Source organism: Anas platyrhynchos, chromosome 21, assembly GCF_047663525.1.
Source record: "Anas platyrhynchos isolate ZD024472 breed Pekin duck chromosome 21, IASCAAS_PekinDuck_T2T, whole genome shotgun sequence".
NCBI classification, from domain to species: domain Eukaryota; kingdom Metazoa; phylum Chordata; class Aves; order Anseriformes; family Anatidae; genus Anas; species Anas platyrhynchos.
The window spans coordinates 3000866-3023893 of NC_092607.1; the positions used below are offsets into that span (position 1 = coordinate 3000866).

Consider the following 23028-nt stretch of genomic DNA (forward strand, 5'->3'; position numbering starts at 1 on the left):
TTCCAGGTAGGACAAGACATGCAATTAACTCTCCTCCACACCAATCTGTTTCTTTATTCTTTTTCTTTTCCTTTTTTCCCTTGAACCATTTGAGTCTCCTGGGACTAGGAAACCTCCACTATTTTCCCAGGATATTGCCTATCCCCAGTCAATGTTTGTTATCTTATCTTTCAACTTCCTTACAGATCTGAGCAGCTGCCTTGGTATCTTTTGCTGGGTGGCAGAATCCCAGCTCCTTTGTCTCAGAAAATAGGTGCTCTGCCATGTCTGTTTGATACCTCAAGGAATGTTTTTTTCAATAAACGTAAACACCATCAATGCAAATAATGGCCAGAGATGGGAGAAACACACAGAGGACTGAGCACCTGACAGCACTGGCTGTGGCTGTGTATCCTCTTGTCCTTGGCTCCTTAAAAACAGCTTTCCCAGCTCACCGTGGCAGAGCATGTGCTGTGGTGTGGATAGGAGTTCCCAGCCAGGGACTGCCACTAAGGCAGTGCTGAGAGTCAGGGTTGATATGCGGAAGGGAGGCATGGCTGCATGTCTATTTTCTGCATGTGGTTATTACACAAATAAATGAGCTGTAAACACATATCTCCATAATGAATGTTTGTGTGTCAAAAGTCACGGTTTGCACGGAAAAGTTTGCACTATTTGCACATACAAATTAGGTGCAGAATTATATAGTTTAAATGACTAAACACCCTGGTATACTTGCAAATTCTTGCAGTCGGTGTCTTTCAACATAGGGATGAAACCACAGTGAAAGAAGTCCGACCGCAGATAGACTGGTGGTTCCTGAAGTCTCATCTCCTTATCTCCAACACTACCAGTGTTGTGCAGCCAGCATTTTGATGGGGTGCTCCCAAGGAAGGGTCCTGTATCTGGTGTTGAGCTGGTAGGTATTAAAAGAGGGATATGAGCTGGATATGAGGGATATGATGGTTGCTTCCCATCTGGACTTCAGAAACGCAAAGCTGAGGTGGGCAAGGATGCAGCACTCTGAAACCTCTGATGGGGAACAACTGGGCTGTACCAGAACTTCTTTACCTGGTGCAAAGGTGATACCCACATCCTCACCATGCCAGCTGGGGAGCAGGAGAGCTGGGTACGTGTGGGGAGCAGCAGCCTACCCAGAGGAGGCTGCCTGAGCAAGCAGCAGTCAGTGTAATATTTCAGTGGTACAGCTACAGAACAAGGCAACTTTCATAATCTTTGTCACTCAGACAGAGCTGGCTGGAAGCTTTAGGAGGTGAGCTACATTGTATGTGGGCTGTAACACAGCTTATTGGCTTCCTCTGGGCAGGCAAATGTGGTATGTGCACACACCTGGGTGTTCAAGTGCATAGGTGTCTTCTTCCCCCACCAGTCTTCCTTGGCTAAAGGTGAGTGCAGATTTTGAAGAGCTGTGGTAATTTGATTTCTGTTGTTCGTTTCCATTTTCAAGTTCTTAACAACAAAAAGGACTCACAAGGTTTATTTGTTTGAAAAGTGAAATCAGCAGTGCTCGCTGCTGGGTCTGGAGGCCAGTCTTGTTACAGAGGAGGTCCTGCCTGCCCTGCAACCTCTCTCTGGCTCAGCAGTGAGCCCTGTGCTCACTCTCATTGCCCTGAGCTTTCTACAATTATGCTGTATTCTGTGTTCATATGCTTAAAAGCATAAATGCTTAATTACTTGAAGAGGCTTGTTTGTTTTGATTAGCACAGGCTTACAAAAGGGCACAGAGAAAGTATCTTCCAGCAGGAAAGCTGTTTGCTCTTCATGGAAGGGGAGGATTAAACAGGGACTTAGTGAGTTGAACCCTGGTCTCTTTTTGAAGTGTATCTGGAACCAAGATCCTAAATCAGTGGGATCAGCTGTGCAAAGCCTCCTCAGCTGGTGCAAATGGGCTCCAATGGATTAGGAGCAAAACTAAGGCTTGAGTACCTAGAGCCTCAAGATTTACCACAAGGTAGTTCTCTTTTGGATGTAACAGAAGAGTACTAAATAAACCTTCTCTTTAGCCTTAGTCTGTGGCAAATGGGACAGAGAAGGAGGGACAGAGAAAAATGAAACAGGATTATAGTTCCTCTGACTAATGTGGGTGTTGAGAGGGGAATGGGACTCAGAACTGTGTGCCTAATCGCAGGCTGTGACCTGCCTGGCCAGTCCTCTCCACTTTAGACTCTCCTTGTTGGCAGCCAAGGATATTAATTCTGGGACAGGTGACGTTGTATAGGTTTGACATAGCTCGTCTCCTGTTGGCTTTGTAATGCTTCCAGCATCTCCGGTAACTTTCTGTCAATTGGGCTCTTGTTCCTTTGGAGGACTGATAGCTCAAATATTCTTCTTTTCCCTTTCCCTTTCTCTTTGCTTTTCCTTTTCCCTTTTCTTTTTCCAAGGGGGGGGAAGAGGAATAGGGAGCTTAAAAACCAAAAATCAGATGCTCGATATAACAATGGCTATACTGAAGTCTCTAGGATTCACAGCAAATAATAGGCTTTCAGTCAATCTTGATTTCTAGGAATCAACCTGTTGGTTAAATCCCAGATCAAAAGTACTCCTTTCAAGACTTGCTGTGTGCCCTGACTGTTGCTGTACAAAAAGAACATTGAAACAGTGTGCAGGGGCTGTGTACAGCCAGAAACAAAGTCCAGTTTCCTGGAGGTCTCATTTTGTCTCATCATCCCTGTAACCACCAACTCCTTCATCTCTCTGAGGAATTTCTTCCAGACAAGAAAGGAGGCATGGAGCCAGGAGGGTCTGTGGGTGCAGCTGGATCAGCTGCTTGCTGCGTGGCATCTTCGCTGAGCCCTCACTCCTCTTCTGAGCAAATTCCTCTGGACCTTTCGCCCCTGCACAAGACCAGCAGGAACTAAATTTTGTCAAAGATTTCAATCTCTCTTCCAAATATGGGTGAGAATGGCTGATCGAATGAAATGTTTTGGGGAGGGATGGGTGTTGCTGAGAAAAGACAGAGCGAGATGCAGGTCTGTTTCCCAAGGAAACTGAGCTAAAAGAGTAACACAACTCTGCAGACTGACCTACAAAGTTTAGTGTTTGCAGTCCCCGCACACAGTGTGGAGTGGGAAGTGCTTCTGTCTGTGTCTGAGTGTTTGACTGAGCCCTGTGCCTCGGGTCCATCCTGGGTAAAAGGGGGAAGGTGATGCAGGTCCCCTGGGGGACATCAGGCTCCGTGGGTTAACCGTGGCTATGTGGAACAGTCTGTGTGATGGGGCCTCAAACTTGGCCAAGGCCTTTGTGCATCTGGAACACAAACAACAAATAAGTTTTAGTTTATATTAATCTCAGTACATATCTGTTTACATAGCTGTTCAGTCCATAGATGTTTCCCATGAAGGCTCTTTCCAAAGCCAGTAGAGCACATATGGCGACGCTGTGCATTTCTCCAGCTTTGGGGTTCCTTTCTGCAGCGCGTTTAGGCAGCAACTCCAAGCTGACCAGCAGCCCTGATGACACTTGGAACTCTAACAACGAGCAGTAGGCTTTTTGAAACCGTTCCCATTTCTCACTGGCGGCCAAGGGGAAGCTCTTGATGTGGAGAGAATGAACAAAGCACGCGGCTGAGTGACGGCTGTGACTCGTCCTCTGCTGAGCAGAGACAGGTCAAGTACTTCAGGTGGAAAACAAACCCCAGCTCAGATCAGCAAGGGGCTCGGCACAGCGCTCCTCACCTCCTTGGCTGTCGCTCCGAGGATGTCCTTGGAGTACCTCGAGGCGCAGCATGGGGCCGGGATGGACCCTCAGGGAAAGGTGAGGGCATCGCCGGGCACAGGGGGACTGTCCCTGCTAGGGTTGGGGGGGTAAAAAGGGGAGCTGGGTATGCTGAGCCCACGGGGGGGGGGGGGGGGGGGGGGGGGGGGGGAGGGAGGGTTGAACTGCGCTCCTCGTGCCTCAGTTTCCCTCTGAAAGCAGCTCCGGGGGCAGCCGGTGGGGTGCCTAAAATGGGGAGGAGGGGATGGGGCAGGGACCCAGGGATGGGAGCTGGGCAGGGCGGTTCGGGACAGAGCTGTCCGCAGCCTCGCTGCTGAGCCACGGGCACGGAACCTGCCCCTCCCCCGCCCCGGGACAGGGGGGACCCGCTGCCCCCAGCACCCCCCGGCGGGACACGGAACCCCCCCCAGCAACCTCTGCCCTGGGTACGGGGGGGGGAATCGTGGTCCCCATCAGCCCCGTGCAGGGACCCCAGCCTGGTATGGGGACGCCGGGGGGTGCTGGAGCATGGCGCTGGATGGGGTCCGGCAGCCTCGGGGACTTGGGGGTGTGTAAGTGACACAGCTTTCTGAGAGCACCCGGGTGGGCGGGGGGCTACTCCCCCTCAGTGGGCTAGCAGAAGCCCTGGGTGGCTAGCAGAGGGAGGCAGAAAGCAGCCTGGTTTGTGTGTGAGCCAGGGGAAGGGCAGCCCGGGCACAGGACAACTTTGTGATCTACGAAGCGGTTTTGAGGAGGTGTCAGGGGGCTGCCTTTCCTGTGAAATCTTTGCAGTCTGTCTTTCAGATATGAACAGTCGCTCAGCTGTGCTTTTTTGCTCTTCTGTGAGTTTTTATTCGCCGTATTTGCTAGGCAGGGAGCAGTGTCTGAGCTTCCCCTGTGGTAGGAATGGCACTGATTGATCCCTGCCATTCACTATAGAAAGAGGCTGTAGGTCAGCTGGGGTTTCAGGCTCATCAGGTTTCCTCCTCCTCTCCGAGAAAGGCTGTGACTTGTGGCACCTTGGCTGAAAAAAAGCAACTGCCAAAGGCTGGAGAGGGAAAGGGCAAAACCAACAATCACAATAAGTAAAGCATAGGGTTTTTCAGGCAGACAGCAGAAATGTGTGCCATCAGGAGAGCCCAGCCATGTCAGGGTCCTCCCATGTGCCCAGATGCCTGATGTAGACCTGGGATGTAGGTTTAGGCTCGAGTCTTCCCATGAAAGCAAGAATAGGGGATGGATGCAGAGTATGAGGGCTTCCTGCTAAAGCACCTGTGGCAGCAGGTGTTTGGAAAACCACCTCATTTTGAAGTCTGATTAAATTGAGGGGAAAGGAGCTTTCACAGTCTGTCTCTCCTTATAACAGAGCCTGAGCAACAGAGCTTAAATCAAATTCAGCAACAGCTTTGTATGCTCAGAGACTATGTGGCTGGGCAGTTTGATTTTAAAGGGCTATGTCATGCCCGCTGGGGAGCCCACGAAGAGACACTCTTGACTGAAGGCCCTCCCGGAGGAGGTAAAGATGTAGTCTTGATTGAGAACAGGCATGTTCTGGAGCATCTTTGAGCTGGAACAAACGTCCAGCAGCTGTTTCTCTCAGAAATGAGCATGAACATATTTAGTCCCCGCGCTGCAGGCTGCGCAGCTTGTGATTCTCCCCACTTAACTTGACAGCGCAGGCAGCAGCTCTGCAAGCTCCCCTCGGCCACATGCCCACCTGAGGGAGCTTCGCAGAGCAGGGGACGGCTTTGTGCAGGCTGCCAGGAGGCAGGCTGAGCCAGCACAGGATTGTAACATCGGCAGGGAGGCAGGCTGCACACTGTCTTGCTTCAGAAGGGTAAAAAAGACCCAGGTAAGCAGCTCCTAGGGCCAGGTCCCAGCATCCCACACACACAAGCTCAGACAATGCAGCACCACCAACTTCACCCGGGGAGGAAAGGCGTTACAAGCTCCAGATGAAACAGCGTGGGAAAGCCTGGGATTTGTTCGATAGCTTTCGTGCTGGCCCAAGATCCACTTGTCAGTGCACTGCACATGGCTAAGGTAAGTGTACAGGAGCTGGCTGGTGATTTACTCTCAGACACAAAATGACAGCTTTCTGTATTTCTGCAAAACTGATTTGTAGTCCCCATGTCAATGACATCAGTGTGTCTGTCAGTACAAGAGCTGCTATTTGATCATTTTCTGCATTACAACGAGCAACGTCTACTTTGCAAATAGCTCAAGTACAACCATAAAAATAAAGCCTGTCCGAAATAATATATCAGAAAGAGAAGTTCATCTCCCCTGGACTTCTTAAATTTTTTACCAGCCTGTTCTCACAGGACACCCGCAGCTCCCTGCTGCACTGCAGGATGGAGACCTGCCAGGGCTCTGAAGGAAATGAAGTCCTGCAGGTCTGCAGGCTTTGCCAGTTCTCTCCTCCCTTGCTACACGTGTGAGGAACAGGAACAATTCTTTCCAGACCGTGCTGGGCCTTGCCCTGTCTCGTCCCAGTGCAGCTGTGTGACCACAGGCCCTCCTTTCTCCTGGGCAGCACGTTCCTGATGTATGCTTTGCTGAAGGGTCGCAGACAGACGGTGTGCATGCACTGTGTTCAGTGTGTCTGCCCTCACAGGCTCCTGGGGAAGCATTAAATATGGCCTGGAGGAGATTTGTGCATTATGAGAACTTCAGGAGTGACTTGCTCGGCCCTAAATAAAGGTTGTTTGCAATTAGGTTAATAAAGGATATCATTCTCATGGCCAGAGCCACTCAGTCTGGAACAGGGAGGCATAAATCACCTGTCCCTGTACCACGGGCACTCTTTATCCTGTGAAGAGCACAGCAGGGCATGGAGTGCTGTGCTGTGAAGCGCTGAGCATCCAGGGTGTAGATGGGGAGATGAACCCAGACGGCCCCTTTCACCACAGGCATAAAGTCCTCATGTGTCCCCCCAAATTAAGGGAGTCTTCCAGCACCCATGACCTCCTCTCCCACTGCACTCCCTCCCCCTGCACCAGCTCTGCTCCAGGGGGAGTTGTTCCTGGCCCCGTTCCCAGGTGCCACTCGACAGCCTGGGACTGGTATGGGGTGCATATGGGGATGGTGGGAACAATCGGCGGTGCTGAAGGCACTGGCATGAGCAAATGCTATAACCCAGTGCCCCAGAGAGGCACCCACCCCCAGTGCGGTGTGCAGTTATCCCAAAGGCTCCTATCTCAGTGTGCATGTCCAAAATGTGACCGGGAGCTCTGTCCGTTTTCTGTGTGTATGGGGAAAGTAACAGTCACTTCCTCAAGAAATTCTGAAGAGAAACATAAAAGGTGAGGAATGAGTAGCAAAACCTCATCCTTCCTTCCCTTTCCACATTCAGAGTGTGGGTCAAATAAACTGGTGGTTTTCTAATAAATTTAACCTTAGGAGCAATTAAAACACTTCGGCATGCAAGGAAGGGAGAGGCAGGCTCTGTGGGACATTCATCATAGAAAACACTTTGAGACTGGATTCCTGTTAGCTGGGAAATTACATATTCTGAAGCAGATTTTTTCCCTGACAATTACCATTAGGTGTCAGGGGGATGTTCTCTCCCTGCCCCGCTTGCTCCTGCGTGTGCTGGTGAGGAGCAATTCCCATTTCCTCACGAAACTCATAGGAAGTGGCCTGAAAAAGGGAAAAGATGGGCTCCAATCTTTTCTATTTCCTTGTGATGGAGAAGCCCTGTCAGAGAACTTTTCTGATTGTCCTTCTGGACATAAAAAGCTTTAATTGTTGAGACCGTCAGGAACTGGCAAACTGGGACTGCAAGAATGAGGAGAAGTGGAAGAGGAGCTGTTGAAGAGGGAGGGCTTGTAAAGGGGGAGAGGGCTCAGGGCACTCAGATATTTTTGCATTTGTAACAATTTCTGCAACATACTGTCAATTCCACCTGCTCCCTTCAATTTGAGTGTTAGATCCTCTCCTTGCCTTTCTTGCAGCCAGCTGTCTTCCACTAAAGCCTGGATTTGCCATTGCTGCTTTTTCCTAAGATAAAATGACTCACAAGGTTTTGAACAAAACCTGAGCACAAGCCCCACTGATTTTGGTATCCTGTATGAGTCACAGCACCATACAGCAAGGAGTTGAGGCCAGCGGCAAGATTTGCACCAAGCAGGTGAAGAAAGTTTAGGAAATGTTTCCAAATTTCCTGTAAGGGAATCTTATCTCTGGTTATCTCTGTAGGAGACAGCATGCACCTCCCCAGCAAGGTCCCTGTGCCCCTGGGTGGTTTTGTTGCCTCCCCAAAAGCAAGTGGTGTTTTCTCGATGCCAAGCCTGGCTTGCCCTGCAGTGTGAGCCCAGGGAGAGCTGTGTTCAGGCAGGTTTTCCTGCGGGCTGCCCGTGCAGAGAGAGCACACTGAAGCTGCAGGGTCCTGGGGCTGAGGACGCAGGAGGGGACGGTTGCCTTCAGCCTAACCCCTTGGGGTGAATCCTAGGAGTAGGTTAGGAGCTGAGCAAGCTGAAGAACTCAGAGGGTTTTTTTAGTGGGGTGAAAGTGCAAAAAAAGATCAGGTAAGGACCTGCTTCCCTGGGTATCCAGCTCCGGCTTAGGACTGGGTGCAGCTTTCCCACGTTAACATCAGCTGGGACATTGCCCTGCCTGAACCCTTCGTTGTTGGTGTGGCTGATGTCTGCCTGGGCAGCCACACCAACGGGTGCTTGGGTGTCCAACCCCGCAGGCCAGCAGCCTTGTCTGAGCTGGCAGGTGAGAGCCAGGGTCTCGTTCCTCTGTACAGCACACGCTGCTGTTACCTGAACACCTTGCTGCACACGGAGGAAGATGGGAAAGATCCCAGGAGGCTGTAATTTCACTAAAGGGAAAGATTGTGGCAGGAAGCAGTTTTGCATTGGGAAACCCAACGAGAAGTAGTCACACCACCTGACTGTGCACATTTGTCTTCACAATGTCCATCCAGCACCCCGGGGCAGCCTTCCAGGGCCAGGTGGGAGGACTGAAGCAGGGCAGTATCTCCTCCTCATCACCCAAATCCAATAAGTGAGCCGAGGAAGGACACAAGTGTGCCACATGGCTTCCTGAGAGCCTCTCGGAGCTTAGCAGGCTGATGTAAGTAGAGCTTAATTTAAAATCACGTTTGCATCAAGCTGTCAATCCAGAAACCTGGGCAAAGCGCATCTGAAGGATGTGGGAGTGTGCCAGCAGCACGAGGGCTTTGGCCACGTCTACATGTAAGAGACCGAGCCCGAACCCAGCCTGTTGTTGTTCCTTCCACCCGCAGGGCCCAGAAGCTCTGTGCACAGCACATCCTTGCCAGGACAGTTTTGCACAGACCAGCTCCTGGCTCCTCACTGTCCCTGCTTGCTGGGGGAGCAGGAACCACCTGGAGAGGCTGGGGGTTCACCAGAGTGGACCAAGAACCACAGAGGACATTTGCAGCTCCTGTTAACTGAATTAACCTGCATCCTGCGCAGCATGCAGGCACTGGTCAAGTAGGAGTGATCCAGACATAAAAATATTTGATTGCTCAGCATCAGGGGCCTGAGATGGTTCCACCTGCCGCTCCTCAGTGAGTCCATGTCAGCTGTATACATCCCATGGGCTGTGTGCCCCCCTAAACCCCCAAACCACGAAACAGGCCAGAGAAGCCACGGGCCATTGGCATTTGGCAGCACAGGGCAGTAATACACAGAGCAAGGAACTATTGGCAGGATCTCCTGGCAGTTTAACACCAATTAGTGCCCTAAAATACATTTACACTCCATGCTAATTTACTTGTTACTTCAGGTAATTAGCTCCATCTGTCTGAATGCAGCCAGGGATGCGGGGCGGGCACTTTTACCTGGGTGCAGATAACAACTGTGGTTACAGGTGGGCTCCATGGCAGTGGTACTCAGGGAAAGAAATGCTCCATCTCCTGGCAGTATAGCTCCCAAGCAGGATTGTGGCTGGATGGGGCCATGACAAATAAGTCAGGGAGGGATCCTGGATGGGGCCATGGCAGGTAAGTTAGGGAGGGGTGGGGTTGCCTATGCCATGGTGCTGCAGCCCAAGTGGGATCTCGGGCTGCAGAGACTTGTGCTTGAAGCCCCTCTTCCAGTTTGGAGCAGCGCATGTCTGGGTCTTCTGTGCCATTTGTCCCTGCGGGCTGCAGCGTGGCACATCCCTCTTTTCTTTCTCCTTCACTCTAGTGGGGTGCTTTCAGAGCCTGGACCAACAGTGCTCTCCTCTCCCAGCCCTATTTCCCCAACCCTGCTCTCAGGATGCCAAGCACCAGGTACCAACCCCGAGTGAAGGGGCAGCACCTTCACGAGCACCACCCATGTGTGGTCCCTGAGCTGTGCTGTCCTGCTGTGCCAGGACATTAACCGGGGAGCTGTGCTGGGTACGTGCCCTTCGTTCACCCCCTTCCCACAGGGCCAGACCAGCTCCCTGCTCCGGCACAGCAGGATACGGGGCAGGAACAAGCATCCCATGGGCACTGCCACGTGTTAGCACAAAGCCATAACCCAGGCTGGCCCCGGCTGCCTCCCTCTCCTGGAGCAGCAGTCCCTTGGCAGGGCAGCATCCTCGGTTCTCTCCCAGCCTCGGGAGGAGAGACAGGACTAATGCGTGCCTTAAACATCCCAGCCAGCAAACTAACAGCTGTCAAAACACATAAAACACATAATTGAACTGTACCGTTATTTTCTCTCCCCCCCCTCCCCCCCCCCCGCCTGGTTTTCCTCCACCTGAAGGAACTGCTTTTCCATTTATTTGTTATCAGTGAAGGGAGTGAATAAGTTGAAACTCATCTGCTGCTCTGCTCCACTCCCCCCCATCAAATTCCTGAGCACTCAGGAGCCTTTGGCTTGGCCGCACAGAATAGCAGGGAAAGTAATTAGGCTGATAAACCTGGGAGTCAGTCAGGCACCCCCAGAAAGGGATTGGCTTTTTGCTACCTTTTTTTTTTTTGGTATTACACCTTCAAGTTCTGTGCTGCTGGCAGTGGGGCTCAGGTTATAATTATAATGCAGATGATCGGTGTAATCTGTAATTAAAGAAGTGGTAATCAAGTGGGATTAGCAACCTGAGCTTGTTGCCACCCCCCCAGTTGGCTCAGTGCTGTGCCCAGCATCACGGCAGCAGCCTCATGCAGCCGGCCCTGGGGTGCTGGGTGCTGCCGAGCTCCCTAAAACACTTCCACCTCCACTTGTACCTTGCTTTGCAGATGGGAAATGCATCCAACACCTCCGTGTTCACCTCCACCCTGTCGGAGAGAGAAGACCTGATTTTTGGCACACTCTACCTAGTCTTTGGTAAGGAAAGGCAGCCCCTTGCACCTCTCCCCCTGCTGCCGGCAGCACAGGTGTGTCGCAAATAGATTTTTACCCAAATTTCCTTTAAATTTATTTTACACTCATAGTAAATCACAAGATCAGGTTGTGTGATTAACAATACTTTATCATTAGCCAGTTTGACATAACAATTCAGTGGAATTTACTACAATCAAACCAGTGACTTCATTCAAGATTCAAGAATGCGTACGAGATGCCCTGCAGGGTATTCAGGGGGGCTCAAGGGGCTCTTTGCTTAGGAGCCCTATTTACAGGACCACAGACGACTGACTGTCAGTCAGTACTTTTCCATCCTGGCTGTGGTTCCCACAAGGCAATTTTTGTGTTGCCTTGTGCCATTCTGGTACCCTTGCCATTCTGATACCTCCCAGGACGTGCAACTCTGCTGCTTCCTGGACTGGGCCACCACCCAGGTGCGATCGGGGAGCACCCATTTGTGCTCACCCCTTCTGCCTGTTGCCCCGAGCCAAAAGAGGATGATGTGACATTTTCAGTTCAGCCAACAAGGGGCAGAAAGGACTCCAGGACTCCCGTCCCCTGGTGCCCATGCTGCCTGTGCTCCTCATGGCCAGGCATTGCAGCCCCCAGGGAGCAAAGCTACCAGGCCTTGTTGGGCAGCCCCAACACATGGAGCAGGCGGCAGAGCCCGCAGACCGTGGGGACACCCCACCTGGGCCAGGTTGGGTCACCCACACTGTGGGCAGGGGGAACTCATGGGATGCTCCCGGAGCCACTGGGATGCCAGTGGTACTCCAGGTGCTAATGCTGCCTGGAGTAAATCTGGCCAGTTGTGCTCAGTGCAGGCATGAGCAGGGAACTGGACCAGCTCTGCAGGGAAGAACACCTCGTGAGGTTGGGAACAAGGGCATCTGGCTTTCCTCCTGGGACTCCAAAGCCTGGGATTTGGCCAGGTCCTGTTTCAGAAAGGAATTTTGGTGCTGGCCGCTCTGCAGCTTTGGAAGCTGGCTGTAACCACAATAGTTAATTTACAACCCAATCCATTAAGGAGAAACTCCAGTCCTACCCGAGAACAGCAACGATTCCCCTCCAGAGGAGACAGAAACTCTTCAATGAAAGCACCATTACACAGTATAAAAAGAAAAAGAAAAAAAAAAAAAAAGTAAAGAGAGGGAGAGAGAGAGAAAGCCCTTGCTATGAAAAATTAATTGCCACTGTTGTTTTAACCGCATTAATAGCTAACAAAGAGTTTTATTTGCTATTTTTTTTTTTTATTTAGTCTGGATTTTCCTTGATCTTTGCGATGCCTTTCTTCTTGTTTATTTTGTTACCGTGATACTAGACAGTGCAGACCCACACCAGTGATACTGCCAGGAAGAAATTAAAAAGGCAAGTGGGCCCGGGTGCTTGGCCTCACATCAGAAGAGCAATGACACAAAGCTCGTTTTATTTGTCTAGCTGGAAGGAAGCGCCCCCCTGCTCCCTCCAGCTGGAAGGCCTAAGTCTGGCCAGGTCCTGCACCGTCATTGCCTCTGCAGGATCTCAGGAAGGGGAAGGGATCAAATTCGATGGAAAGTGGCTCCAGATGTGCTCACAGAGCTCTGCAGGTTCCTTGGGCTCACCTCCTCATCCTGCTCTGGATGGGGAAGCCCAGAGCCCTTTCCCCCCGTGGCGGGCATCTCTGGGGTTTGCTTCCAATCCTTCAGGAGATCCCGGCTCCTGCCCTGCCTCTGGAGGTTCATCCCCCTGGGGTGAACAGGCAGGCAGGCTGGGGAGGACGAAGATGCCCGGCTGCCTGCCTGTGCCCTCTCTGCTGGGACCCAGGGCCATCTCCTGTCCACAGGGCCGGGGAGGGGACGCCCCTTGCACCGCATGTGCGGCACCGTTTGCCTGCCCCTTTTGCAGGCCTCGTGTCTCTCTTGGGTAACTCGCTGCTGCTGCTGGTGGCCTATCGCAAGCGGTCCACGCTGAAGCCCGCCGAGTTCTTCATCGTCAACCTGGCTGTCAGTGACCTGAGCATGACAGTGACGCTCTTCCCCTTGGCCACCCCGTCCTTCTTCGCGCACAGGTAGCTCGTGGACGTGGCTCTGCGTGGGCTGACGGAGCTGGGAGGGGTTTTCAAACCTTGTTTGGAAATGTGGATTGCCAGGGCTTGGTCTGGGGCCCCAGGAAGGCTTCTGGGTGGCAGCGGGGTGCCGCAGCTCCCCAGGCAACAGGCTGCCTTGCTGGGCCCCATCCCACACGGTGTGGGTACTGCTCCTGTTCCCAGTGCCTGTTGCGGGGACATTTGGGGAACAAATTGGGGGTGAGCTGGTGCACGTGTGTTTTTGGGGATGTCAGGCAGCTGCCCCAGGACCAGGGAAAGGGCTGGGCATAGCTGGAGGCTTTTCCTTGCAGGTGGCTGTTCAACCAGGCCATGTGCACCATTTATGCCTTCTGCGGGGTGCTGTTTGGGCTGTGCAGCCTCACCAGCCTGACAGTGCTCAGCGCCGTGTGCTGCCTGAAGGTCTGCTACCCGGCATACGGTAGGTGCTGGGTGCGTCATCTGTGCCCCTTCAGTTACCAGAAACCTTTTTGTGCCTCCTCTTACCGGCCAGATCCACCTCTCCTGGGAAAGCTCTGCCCCACGGCAGCCTGTTCCTGTCCATACGCTGGGACTCCGGGGGTTTATCACCTCCTGTTTGGAGTCGCTTCTTCATTTCCTCACCTCAGCTGCTAATCCTCCGTCTACCGTGCGTCTTCAGCATTGATTTGGGATTAAAGACCAAGAATAGAAACAAGAGGGGAAATCAAATAGCGTGATTTGCAGCCAGCACCCGAGGTACACCCTGCCCTCCCTCTCTCCTGCTCCCTGCCCCAGCCAGCCTGAGCCTTCTGCTGGCTGGTGGCTGCTGCTGGCTGCAACGTGCTGTGTGCCCGGCACCTGCCACTGCCTCAGGGGTGATGCTGGAGCAGAGTCACCTTGGGTATGTGCCAGCACATCTCAGGAGATCACTACAAGGTGGGAGGAAAGATAAAGATGAAAGGAGGCTGTTAAAAGGCAGCCAGGTACCAGTGCCCTTTCCCTGCGCAGGTTCTGCTCCTGAGCTCAGCTGTGTGGCCTGTTGAGCTTATCTCCCCTCGTGTATGTATTGCGAGGAAATGGCTAATCTCAACATATTTTTAATTGCTCATTTTCAAAGGGAAACATTATTCCTACAGGTGGCTGAAGATTTAGCACTTTGTGCTGAGCTCTGAGGGGATCAGAGTGGTTTAGGTTTGATGGGGGGTGGGACAAAAAGGAACCAACTCACCTCCCTCCAGGCTGTCGGAGGGAAAAGTCCTTGACAGGACAGTGCCTGGGGCTGTTTAGGGCAGCCCTGGAGCCAGCTCCCCATGCCCCAGGGCAGGCTGTGCCACCCTCCCATCCTCATCCTGCCTGCCCATGGGTGCAGCATCCCTCCATGTCCAGCAGTGGCCATCCAACCTTCCAGCGATGCCTCCCAATGCAGAGAGGCAGCACCACCAATGCTGCTCCTCAACAATTAGTGGGGGAAATCCTCACGGTTCTCCTGCCCCCTTGGTCCTCTGCCCTATCCCCGAGCCCAGGGGTGCGGGTGGCTGCGGGTGGAAGCCCCGGGTGTGCTCCCCTTCACCTCCCTGCCCCTCGGGAGCGCCCCTCATGTGCACCCCTCCACAGGTAACAAGTTCTCCCCCTCCCATGCCGGCGTGCTGCTGCTGTGTGTCTGGGCGTATGCCCTGCTCTTTGCCATGGCCCCCCTGGCCGAGTGGGGCAGCTACGGCCCTGAGCCCTATGGCACCGCCTGCTGCATCACCTGGGAAGCCTCCAGCCAAGAGGCCACGCTCTATATCCTCGCCCTCTTCATCTTCTGCTACCTTCTCCCCTGCCTCCTCATCCTCGTCTCCTACTCGCTGATCCTGTGGACGGTGCAGGTGTCCCGCCGAGCCGTGCGGCAGCATGTGTCCCCACAGCGCAGAGCCGGAGGCATGCACGGCCCCATGGTGAAGGTAGGGTGCTGGGGGGGCTCGCTGGGAGCTGCTGGGCAGGGTGGGGGCTCCCAGAGCTGGGACCAAACGCCTGAGTGCACTCCTGAATGTAGGAATCAGTTTGTTCTTTCTAAATGGCAGCAAAAGCAGCCTTGTGCTTGTGCACCCCACAGCAGGAGGGAGCAGCACACACCACACAAATCCCAGAGTGTGACCGGGAGCATTAAACAGCAGAGGCTGATGCTGCTGCCACCCAGCACGGAGACACAAACAGAACCCCCAGAACCAGGAACATTGGCGATTTTCCCATTAGATGTGTAACAAACAATCCGTGTGTGGCTGTCACCTATCCCCCCGGTCCCCAAATGTGGATGCAAGAAGGAAAGAGAAGAGCAAGCTGAGCTGTTGGTGGGACTGGTTGCATGTAGCAGCAATCGGCTGCCCCGCACAGCCCCATGCTGGATGTCCCATGGTGGCACCGTGCCATCCTTGCGAGGTGGAAGGGACTGCGGCAACGGTGTGGGGCACTGCTGCTCCCCGTGAGTTCTCCTGGTGTTTGCACCCGTGGATAATAACAGATTTCTCCTCATTTAAAGCCATCAGGTGGAGGAGTTTTCCTTTTAAATCACATTGGAAAAGATCATAAAAGGAGCTTGCATGAGTCATTGTTCCCCAGACTATAAGCTAAAATTATAATTTACCAGGGATATGTCAAAAAAGTGGATACCCTTTAAAAAGGGAAAAGAAAACAGCTTGCAAGCCTGACCCTGAAGGAAATGTTTGTGCCTCCTTAGAGGAGGGGATCTGAGCATGGCCCATGTCTGGAGCCTGTTGGTTGATCAGCACAGGTTACAGAAGGGATTTTGGGTGCTACCAGAGGCTGCTGCAGTCTGGTGCTGGCCTGGTCCCAGAGGCTGTTCACAGCCAGGTCTGTGCCACGATGGGCTGAGGTTATTCCCACGTTCCCAGGTGGGCCGGGGTGTGACCCGCCTGCATCACAGGTTTACATGTTCATGCTGGGATGTGCAGGCTTGGGGCTATGCTGTCTGACACCCTGCTCTGACAAGAGCTCTGGAGAGCCAAGGAGCTTTCCCGGAGGTGCGACTGACAGCTTGGGTCCCATTGCACACAGCAGCCGTGGTCGGCCTCAGGCTGGGTTTTGGGGAGGGTCAGCACCTCGGGCACACCATAGGAGTCTCACGGCACCTCCATCTCCTCCTCTTGCAGCTGAGCATCGCCGTGTGCTTGGGCTTCCTGGCTGCCTGGACCCCTTATGCCGTCGTTGCCCTGTGGGCAGTCTGCAGAGGTGCCAGCCAGGTGCCAGCACTCGCCTTCGTGCTGTCGGCCGTCTTTGCCAAGTCCTCGACGCTCTACAACCCGCTGGTGTATCTGCTCTTCAAGCCCAACTTCTACAAGTTCCTCTCCAAAGACATTGTGCTCCTCCAGGCCATCCGCACTGTCCTCTGCTGTGGCTGCCTGGGCACCGTGCTCCAGCCCTTCCCACCTGGAGATGCCAGTACCCACTTCTCCCTGGGCTTCAGCCACCACCATGGGGCCTGCAGGAGCTGCAGCGATGCTTTTGAATGCTTCAGCAACTACCCCAGGTGCTACAAACTGCCCCAGGGCCCTGGCCCCTCGCCCACTCCCCTGGCCATCCTGGCTGATGGGGCCACTGACCAGCCGGGGCTGAAGAGCGCAGTGCAGGTCATGGTGCTTGTGACACGGAGGAGGTCAGGGCTGGGCGCTGCCAGTGTGGCAGGGGAGGTGCTGCCAGAGGGGATCATGAAGGATCTCCTCTGAGTGCTTAGAGCCCAGAGGTGCCCCAGCATCCTGGCCCCAGCTGTGCCCGAGCCCCACATTGGAAGAAAAACCCCGAAGTGGAAAAACCCAAATGCGACATTTCTCTCATCTCTGTACCTGATGGGTCCCCAGCATGTTCTGCAGATGATGTGACACCAACCTTGCGTCCCCTTCTGTTGTTGCTCTTGTGACTTTGAGTCTAGCATTTGCACTTGCAAAATATATATATAGAACAATACCAGACCCCCAGTGCCTGAAATCAGGCGAGGGTGCAACTCCAGGCTGCAGCTTTACTGCTGTTTGCTCTCTGGACCCTGGGCCTTAGTTTCTACATCCTGGTGCTCTGATGACCAAACAGGGACTTGGTTGTCTTAAGAAACTGTGCCTGGCCCAGCAGGAGGGGGCTGGGGGACCACAAGGTGCCCCCAGCCCCAGCTCCTGCAGCCACAGCAGACCATGTCCCCTCCTGCCAGGGCGCGAGGAGCGCCCTCCAGCTACCTCACAGAATCACAGAATTTCTAGGTTGGAAGAGACCTCAAGATCATCGAGTCCAACCTCTGACCTAACACTAACAGTCCCCAATAAACCATATCCCTAAGCTCTACATCTAAACGTCTTTTGAAGACTTCCAGGGATGGTGACTCCACCACCTCCCTGGGCAGCCCGTTCCAATGTCTAACAACCCTTTCAGTAAAGAAGTTCTTCCTAACATCTAACCTAAAACTCCCCTGGCGCAACTTTAGCCCATTCCCCCTCGTCCTGTCACCAGGCACGTGGGAGAACAGACCAACCCCCACCTCACTACAGCCTCCTTTAAGGTACCTGTAGAGAGCAATAAGGTCGCCCCTGAGCCTCCTTTTCTCCAGGCTGAACAAGCCCAGCTCCCTCAGCCGCTCCTCGTAGGACTTGTTCTCCAGGCCCCTCACCAGCTTCGTTGCCCTTCTCTGGACCCACTCGAGCACCTCGATGTCCTTCTTGTAGCGAGGGGCCCAAAACTGAACACAGTACTCGAGGTGCGGCCTCACCAGAGCCGAGTACAGGGGGACGATCACCTCCCTAGCCCTGCTGGTCACACTGTGACCTCACTCGGGGCTCACTCGGGGCTCGGAAATATCTTCATATACCTCTCAGAGACTGCTCTCTGCATGGGCTGGGTGACCCCACTCCCTCAGTTGCAATGCAAACCCACCACCATCCGGTTAATCTTGATGGGAGCTTGTCTTTAGGGTAAGGATTTGGGGTTCCAATAATCCCAGTGTGAATAGTACCGGCCCCAGGTGGTGCTCTCCAGGCAGGGAATGGCAAATCTGTGGCTGAGAAGCCCCTGGAGATGGGGATGTGGTTGGAAGTGTCACTGGGAAGCCAGGGCTTCTCACACCATTGGCACCACTGGCTGGAGAATGGCAAGTTGCCAGCTCGTGACTGTAATTCAGAAAGCAGTGTGTGGGCAGTCCACCCCGAAGGGAAGAGGCAGGGCCAAAAAGGACTGAGAAGCTGTGAGAGGGCGCAATGCAAAGCCATTCATCACTGCAGGAGAATCACCCCGTGGGCTGCCCCGAGCACAGAGCTGCTGCGTGTGCCCCTGGCATGCTAGGAGCTGGTGCTGCCTTACAGGGGCTGCAACAGGCAGCGATGGAAGGATGTGCTCACGGTGATGGGCAGAATCAGCAGCAGAGGAGGGAAACTTCAGCTGCCGGGCCCAGCACTGCACGCTGGACTCACCCTCCTGCCTCCAGATACAGAAATTGCTGGTTTAGAGGTCGCTCCCTGAGCCTCACCACACCACTGCCTTTTCTCAGCAGCAGTGCAGCAGCCTCCTCCATTCTGAGGGCCCAGAGAACTTCACAAAAGAGCAGCTGGCTGCCGGGATGTGCAGGTGTGCAGAGGGGTGCACTCCCGGGGGAACAGAGGGCAGACACCCACCACATTCAGGCTGCAAACTTGGTAGTGCTGAACCCAGCCGTTAGAAGTAGGAGTTAGGCATTTTGGCCTTGGTGTTATGGCCAAGTCCCAGTGCAGGCTGTGCTTTCCTTAGGTAGCCCCATCCGCAGGGAGCATCTGCTGAGCACAGTGCCCTCGCCTCTGGCTGTGGGCACTGATCCCAACCCAGGGCTGGTTCAAGCTCAGAGCTGTGTGCTGAGAGCAGCTTACAGCATAGCAGCAATGGGCACGAGCAGGCCTGCCCCTGCTTTCTGTGTGTGCTATCATTATGTCTCCTAAATAGTGTACGGTAGCATGAGTCGTGGCACTTGCTTTTGTCCTTTGGTTGTTTCCATGTAGCCACTTTCCCTCAGCAGTTTCCCTGTTTCAGGAGTGGGCCTGTGCAAAAGAGGATCTGTGATACCTTGAGGTGTGCTTGCATCCTCCCCAGTGCTGGGAAATCCTTGCACATGTGTAACACGGGCAGGAGCCAAGGACTAACAGGAAGGCCATGCTGGGACCGACACACCAAAAACCGTGGCTTTGCTTCCTACCTGTGCTATGCAAAAAAAAAAAATCAGCCAAGCAAAAGATGTGCAATGTTTGAAAAAGCTTCAAACAAATGAAGAAATATCTGGGCAGCCAGTGAAAAGAGAGGATGGAGCTTCAGACGTGTGCACACCTCCAGGAGGGAGCAACCCCATCCAGCCCCTGTGCAGAACTGGGCACCAGCACCCCCCACACCACCGCTGCCCACCTCAGGCCACCCCGGCACGCCAGGAGCTCCTGAGCTCTCTGTGTCTCTGTTACCTATTCTTTGCATTCCTGAAATCGTGCATTTTTTAAATAAATTCACTCGTGCAAAACTTGAGTTCGACTCAATTCAGAGACGCCCTTATGGCTGTGCTCTGGAATAAATGGAAATTTTGCTGGTGCATCTGCCACCTGTGGGGTGGTGGTCACAGCCCACAGAGCTCTCTCTCCCTTGTGTTCCCACCAGAGGACACGAACAGGAGGGGCTGCTGCCATCTCCTGGGGGCTCTCAGCCCCTGGGCACGGCTGCTATGGGGCAGCTCAGGGGGAGGCGGTGGCCCCATGGTCAGGGCTAGTGCTCAGGGCTGGGACGGGCACAGACTGAGAGCAGCAGTGGGTCCCTGCTGTGCTCAGCAGCCCCTGTCCTGCTGCCCTGTCCTTCGCCAGTTTGAAAATGCTGCAGTCTAGAAATCACCTCAAGGAGGTAGGAAAAAAAGGCTCTGTAAGTCCCCCAGGTCCTTTATTGCTGTGGGAAAACCCCAGGTCACCACTTTCACCTTCAGCTTAACGTGAGAATACATAATATTACGAGCACATGATAATGAGTGTGTTTTAAGCTACACTCACACGAGACACTCAAACCCCTGGAGATGTCCAAGCAGTGGCACAGAATAAAATCACTGTAATTACAAGCATGCACCACAGCCAGGCCAAATGGCAGGTCCTCTTCCCCTACAGGGTTGGGGGCTGCTATCACCTGGGTACTGCCACCTGCAGGGATGGGCTCTGGGCATAGCACAGCTGGGGCCCATCTAGATCTAGATCTAGTGGTGTCCCCAGCTGGGGCGCTGCTGCAGCTGCTACTGTTATTTAAGGACCGGTGCCCCTCTCTACCCCCCTGCCCCCCTCCCCGTAACAGCAGCTTCTGAGATGGCTCCTGGTGGGGGGTGATGACAGCAGCACCTCTGGGGACTGAGGTAGGGACTGTTTGCTGTTGTGGTGGGGTACAGTTGGGGAGGTGGCTGCTGGTTATGGGAAATGATTTCTTAACTTTTGGGGCAGCTGCAGGCTGGTCTGTGGCCCTGGGATGGGTGGGAATTGGGGATCTTGTTGGAGACTTAGCTCCAGAGTTGGGGGCTTTGGGGTGCAGGGGGCTGCCTTGCTGCTCGATGGGAGCCTGGTGTTGGGGCAGAGCATGAGCCCTGAGCTCCATGTGCTGCTTGGTGAGGTAGAAGCTGCTGAGGCAAGTGCAGCATCTTCCTTTGCTGCCTTTCCTTGAAAGCTGTGTAAGGATGGCAGGCTCCTGCCCTGTTTCTACACCTCTTGTGGCAGAGCTGCAGCCTGCGGTGGTTCAGGTTTGAAAGAGGATGCCAGGGTGACAGCAAGCAGCTGGTGTGTGTCTGCAAAGCGCCCACAGTGTGGTGTCATGCTGCCTTCCCACTCGTCCCGGGGTATATGTGCTCCTTGAGCTAGCACCATGTCCCACCAACTTCTGCCACATATGGGCCCAACCCTGTCACTATGCAGCATCCAGCAGCCTGGCTGAGGCAGTGCAGGCACAGGAGGTGTGTGGCTTCATCCTGCCTTAGCCTCTGAAATGGCTCCTGTGGGCTGAGCCTTCAGCCTCTTGCTTCCATGTCCAGGCCCTGCCCAGGCTGGGTCCCCAGGGCCATGGCCTCCATGGGTGTGTTCATCAGTGCTGAGGGACAGCAGGCTGGGGTTTTTGTGTAAAGGGAGCTGAGAAAAAACATTGTTCTGCTATGCCATGCCTCTGTTTGGACAGTGAGGCTTCCAAAGGAAGCTCTGGCTGGATTGTGTGAAAACCTGAACAAATCTGCCCTTTGAGTTGGGTTTCTCCTAATGCTGCTTCTGTGTGCTGGCTCTCAAGGAGAGCTTCACTTCTAGAGGAGGTGAATGGTGCCTGCTGTGCTGCCTTCAAAGCCTCTCTGACTGAAGCGACCACCAACCTTTGCTTAAGCACTCAGCTTATTTTTCATTTTGTCACTGACTCAAACACTGAGCCCCTAGGGATGCCCCATAGCCAGTGCCCATCAGGCAAGGCGGCCACAGACCTCAGTGAGCTGTGTGGTGTTTCCCCAAAATAGGGGATTGCTGGGTGCAAGGGCACACCACACTCAGCTCCAAGGCTGTGTGGAAAGTGTATTTTCCCTGATGTGCCCTCAAAACTGACGTGTCTGCTCATTTATAGCTGCTGTCAGCAGCTGCTTGGGCAGGCCCCAGCCTTCCTGACAGGCCACTGCTCCCACCTGTCCTCAGCAGCTGCTGGGTGCTTGCCTCAGGTGCCTTGTGTGTCCTGAGGGAAGGCAAACGGGGAATCTGCTGACTGCTGGGGAAAGCCAGCAGGATTCACAAGGAATGTGAAAACAAATCACTGTTGGAAGTTTCTTCCATTGGTTCCAAAAAATGGGAGGTAGTGCATAGTTTGAGCAGTAAGAGCTGCCTTTCACTCACCGAAATTGGGAACTGTGTGCTCAAAGTGCAGCTGCTGTTAAAGTAAACCCATGCAAAGTTTCCTCCTGTGTCACTGTATCACAGTGACGTCCCTGGCTGTGGCAGGGAGCCAGGCATGAAACCAGGGCAGCTGGTGGCCCTGGGGGGAGATGTGGGGTGCCTCAGGGTGTTCTGCATTTTCGGGTGATGTGGGAGTGCAGCAGCACAAGGGTGCTGCAGCTGCTGGCAGCATGGTGCCCTGCTGGTCTTGCACCTCCTGCTTCCTGAGACTTTTTTTTGTTGTATCTCTTCTGTGACAAATTACAGCATCTTGGCCTGTGGAGGCCTCCTGTCTGGGGCAGGGGATCTCCCTCACAAACTGTGCAATTGCTTTGGAAAGGTTAAGGGTGTTTAACAAGCGTAGCTCGGAGCTCAGTTCTTTTTTCTTTCCAAAGGTTAAGCTCCTTAACTGCAGATAATTACTATTGCTCCCCTCCCTTTTATGGCATCTTTTAGATTAGGCTGGAGAAACAGCCTGCAGGTGCTTTCAAGTTTAAAATAACCACACCAAGAGACGCTCATCTGCGTTAAAAATAGCATCGTCATGATTAAACCACGGCAGGGAAAGCTGAAGGTGTTGCTCACACTCAGCTGGTGACTCACTGCCAGGGCTGGGGTCCGGCACAAAGGTGGCACAGGCTGGATATGGTGTGTAAGCCAGGCTCTTGGCAATGATGGTGCCATCTGTGACTGTCACCCAGCTGCCCAAGGACAGGTCACTGCTCAGGGGACAGGTATGGTGGGAGGTCTGCAGGGTAGCCTCGTGTTCCAGCTTGCAGCTGGTATGGACTGTGGTGATTTCTGCCTGCCTCATTGGCTTGCTGCAGCAGTGGAGTGAGACCTGGCGAAGACCTGGCCTGGAGGTGTGTGGCCTCTACAGCGGGTTGTGCCTTGTCCTGAGGGCACAGCAGCACCAGCAGATGCTCTGGGAGTATCTGGGCATAACTGCTGTCCTCATGTTGATAATAGCATCAGCAGCTGAAGCATCTAATCACAGGCTAACACAGGACTCTGAGTTGGGCTGGAAGAGGTTGAGAAGTAACTTCTGGGAGGCTCTGGGTTCCCTCTGCACAACTTCTTAGCTGTCAGGAGAAAC

At 53.7% G+C, this 23028-nt stretch overlaps 1 protein-coding gene across 2 annotated transcripts; it reads left to right on the forward strand.

Moving 5' to 3' along the window:
* Positions 1–4264: 4264 nt before the first annotated feature.
* LOC101797638 (opsin-5-like) lies at positions 4265–16907 on the forward strand. 2 transcript variants are annotated; one of them, XM_027473319.3, is made up of 7 exons: positions 4265–5736; positions 8627–8775; positions 10877–10964; positions 12867–13029; positions 13359–13486; positions 14641–14969; positions 16176–16907. In XM_027473319.3, the coding sequence occupies exons 3-7, from the start codon at positions 10877–10879 to the stop codon at positions 16746–16748; spliced, it is 1281 nt and encodes a 426-aa protein (XP_027329120.1). In that variant the 5' UTR covers positions 4265–5736; positions 8627–8775; the 3' UTR covers positions 16749–16907. The 2 variants fall into 2 exon arrangements, with proteins under 2 accessions (XP_027329120.1, XP_021124312.2); XM_021268637.4 differs by lacking the exons at positions 4265–5736; positions 8627–8775 and adding an exon at positions 8963–9670.
* The last annotated feature ends 6121 nt before the right edge of the window (positions 16908–23028 follow it).

Bases quoted from the DNA above. Each gene is read 5' to 3' on its own strand.
- LOC101797638 (XM_021268637.4), top strand. The intron at 10,965-12,866 runs GTAAGGAAAGGC...CCCCTTTTGCAG, and splicing joins CACACTCTACCTAGTCTTTG to GCCTCGTGTCTCTCTTGGGT. The intron at 13,487-14,640 runs GTAGGTGCTGGG...ACCCCTCCACAG, and splicing joins GGTCTGCTACCCGGCATACG to GTAACAAGTTCTCCCCCTCC.